The 1,192-nt window shown below is 57.1% G+C and overlaps 1 protein-coding gene across 1 annotated transcript in view; it reads right to left on the bottom strand.

The window, feature by feature from the left end:
- The window catches only part of CACNA1S (calcium voltage-gated channel subunit alpha1 S), a 68,601-nt gene that overhangs the window by 751 nt on the left and 66,658 nt on the right, over positions 1 to 1,192 (bottom strand). Inside the window, 2 exon segments of the mRNA XM_012806611.1 lie at positions 10 to 101; positions 847 to 932. Coding sequence (XP_012662065.1) covers positions 10 to 101; positions 847 to 932 — 178 coding nt within the window.

The following is a 1,192-nucleotide window of genomic DNA, read 5'->3' as shown; positions in this document are numbered from 1 at the left end:
GTGTGATACCTGGTGGCAGGCAGGAGACACCCGGCCTCCAGGCATTACCCTCTGGGTCAGTTGTCTCCTCTGCTTTTCCAGACAGGGCTTGCCATGGGGTCCTGTGGGTAGGAAGGGGTGAGGATAAAGGGGCTGCTGACAGTACCAGGAGCCCTGTGTCAACAGAGCCCCTCCTGGCTGGCCAGCCATACTCTGAGGGTCCTCAGGGCTACAGAAGGTTTCTTAGAGGGTAGACACTGGAAGAGTCCCAACCAACTCCAGGCCAGCTAGGACTACCCCAACTCTGCTGGCCCTGGTCTCTGTTCTTGTGGGTTTGGGAGAGGGCATCTGGGCCAGGGGCTCTCACCAAGCTGTTCCTCAGAGTATCCTGTGTGCGTGTGAAAATGTGCATGCATGTATGTTGGGAAGTAGGGGAGGAACCCTTTACTGACCCCAGCATCCTTGGGGCTCTTACTGCCACACTAATTAGGGCCTACAGAAAGTGCAAGGTCATCTGCTGGAAAGGCCCCAGTGCCAAGGTGTCAGTGTGTCCAGGGGCTGCCCAGGACATGGAGGAACCCCCAAACTGGGGTGGCATGGGGTGCGGGATGAGGTTCCTGGAAGGCCTGTGGAAGCCTCTTATAGCTTTTCTCCTCCCACCTCTCTCAGCAACTTAGCTAGTACCCTTCTCCTCTGCCTGGATGAGAATGTGGCCCTGACAGCTCGCCCAATCCTGAGCCCAGCCAATTCCCATTGCAACAGGCCCCCAAGCCGGCCCTCCTAACAGGTTCCCAGACTGCAAGGAAACACAGACTCCTCACACCCCTCTGGGAGAAGACTTGGCTTAATTGCACAGAAGGGACTGACCCAGGGTCCTGTGGCGTTGGCCAAGGGCTCCTCCTCTGGTGGCAGGTGTCTCTGTCTCTCTCAGGAACTCCCTTTCATAGTGGATGCTGAAATGGAAGCAAGGATGGGTGAACCAGGGCAGGATGCTGGCCTCCTGCCATCCACGCCCCTCTGTAGTCCCAAATACCCTTTTTCCTCAGTGGCCTTGATTCCAGGGCTGAGGACTGACACTCCCACCACTCTGCCCCTGCCAGCCCTGACTCTTTAGGGGGAATAAGCCAAGTGCATTCCTGCCTTCACTCTGGGGGTTTTCCCCACCCGTTCTACATTCTGTCCATCTTCCAAGGCCCAGTGTCAGCCTTATAGC

This window comes from Otolemur garnettii, unplaced genomic scaffold, assembly GCF_000181295.1.
Source record: "Otolemur garnettii isolate 467f Iridium unplaced genomic scaffold, OtoGar3 scaffold00055, whole genome shotgun sequence".
Taxonomy (NCBI): Eukaryota; Metazoa; Chordata; class Mammalia; order Primates; family Galagidae; genus Otolemur; species Otolemur garnettii.
The sequence above is the reverse complement of the archived record's forward strand: the minus strand, read 5'-3'. Positions and strand labels throughout refer to the sequence as shown.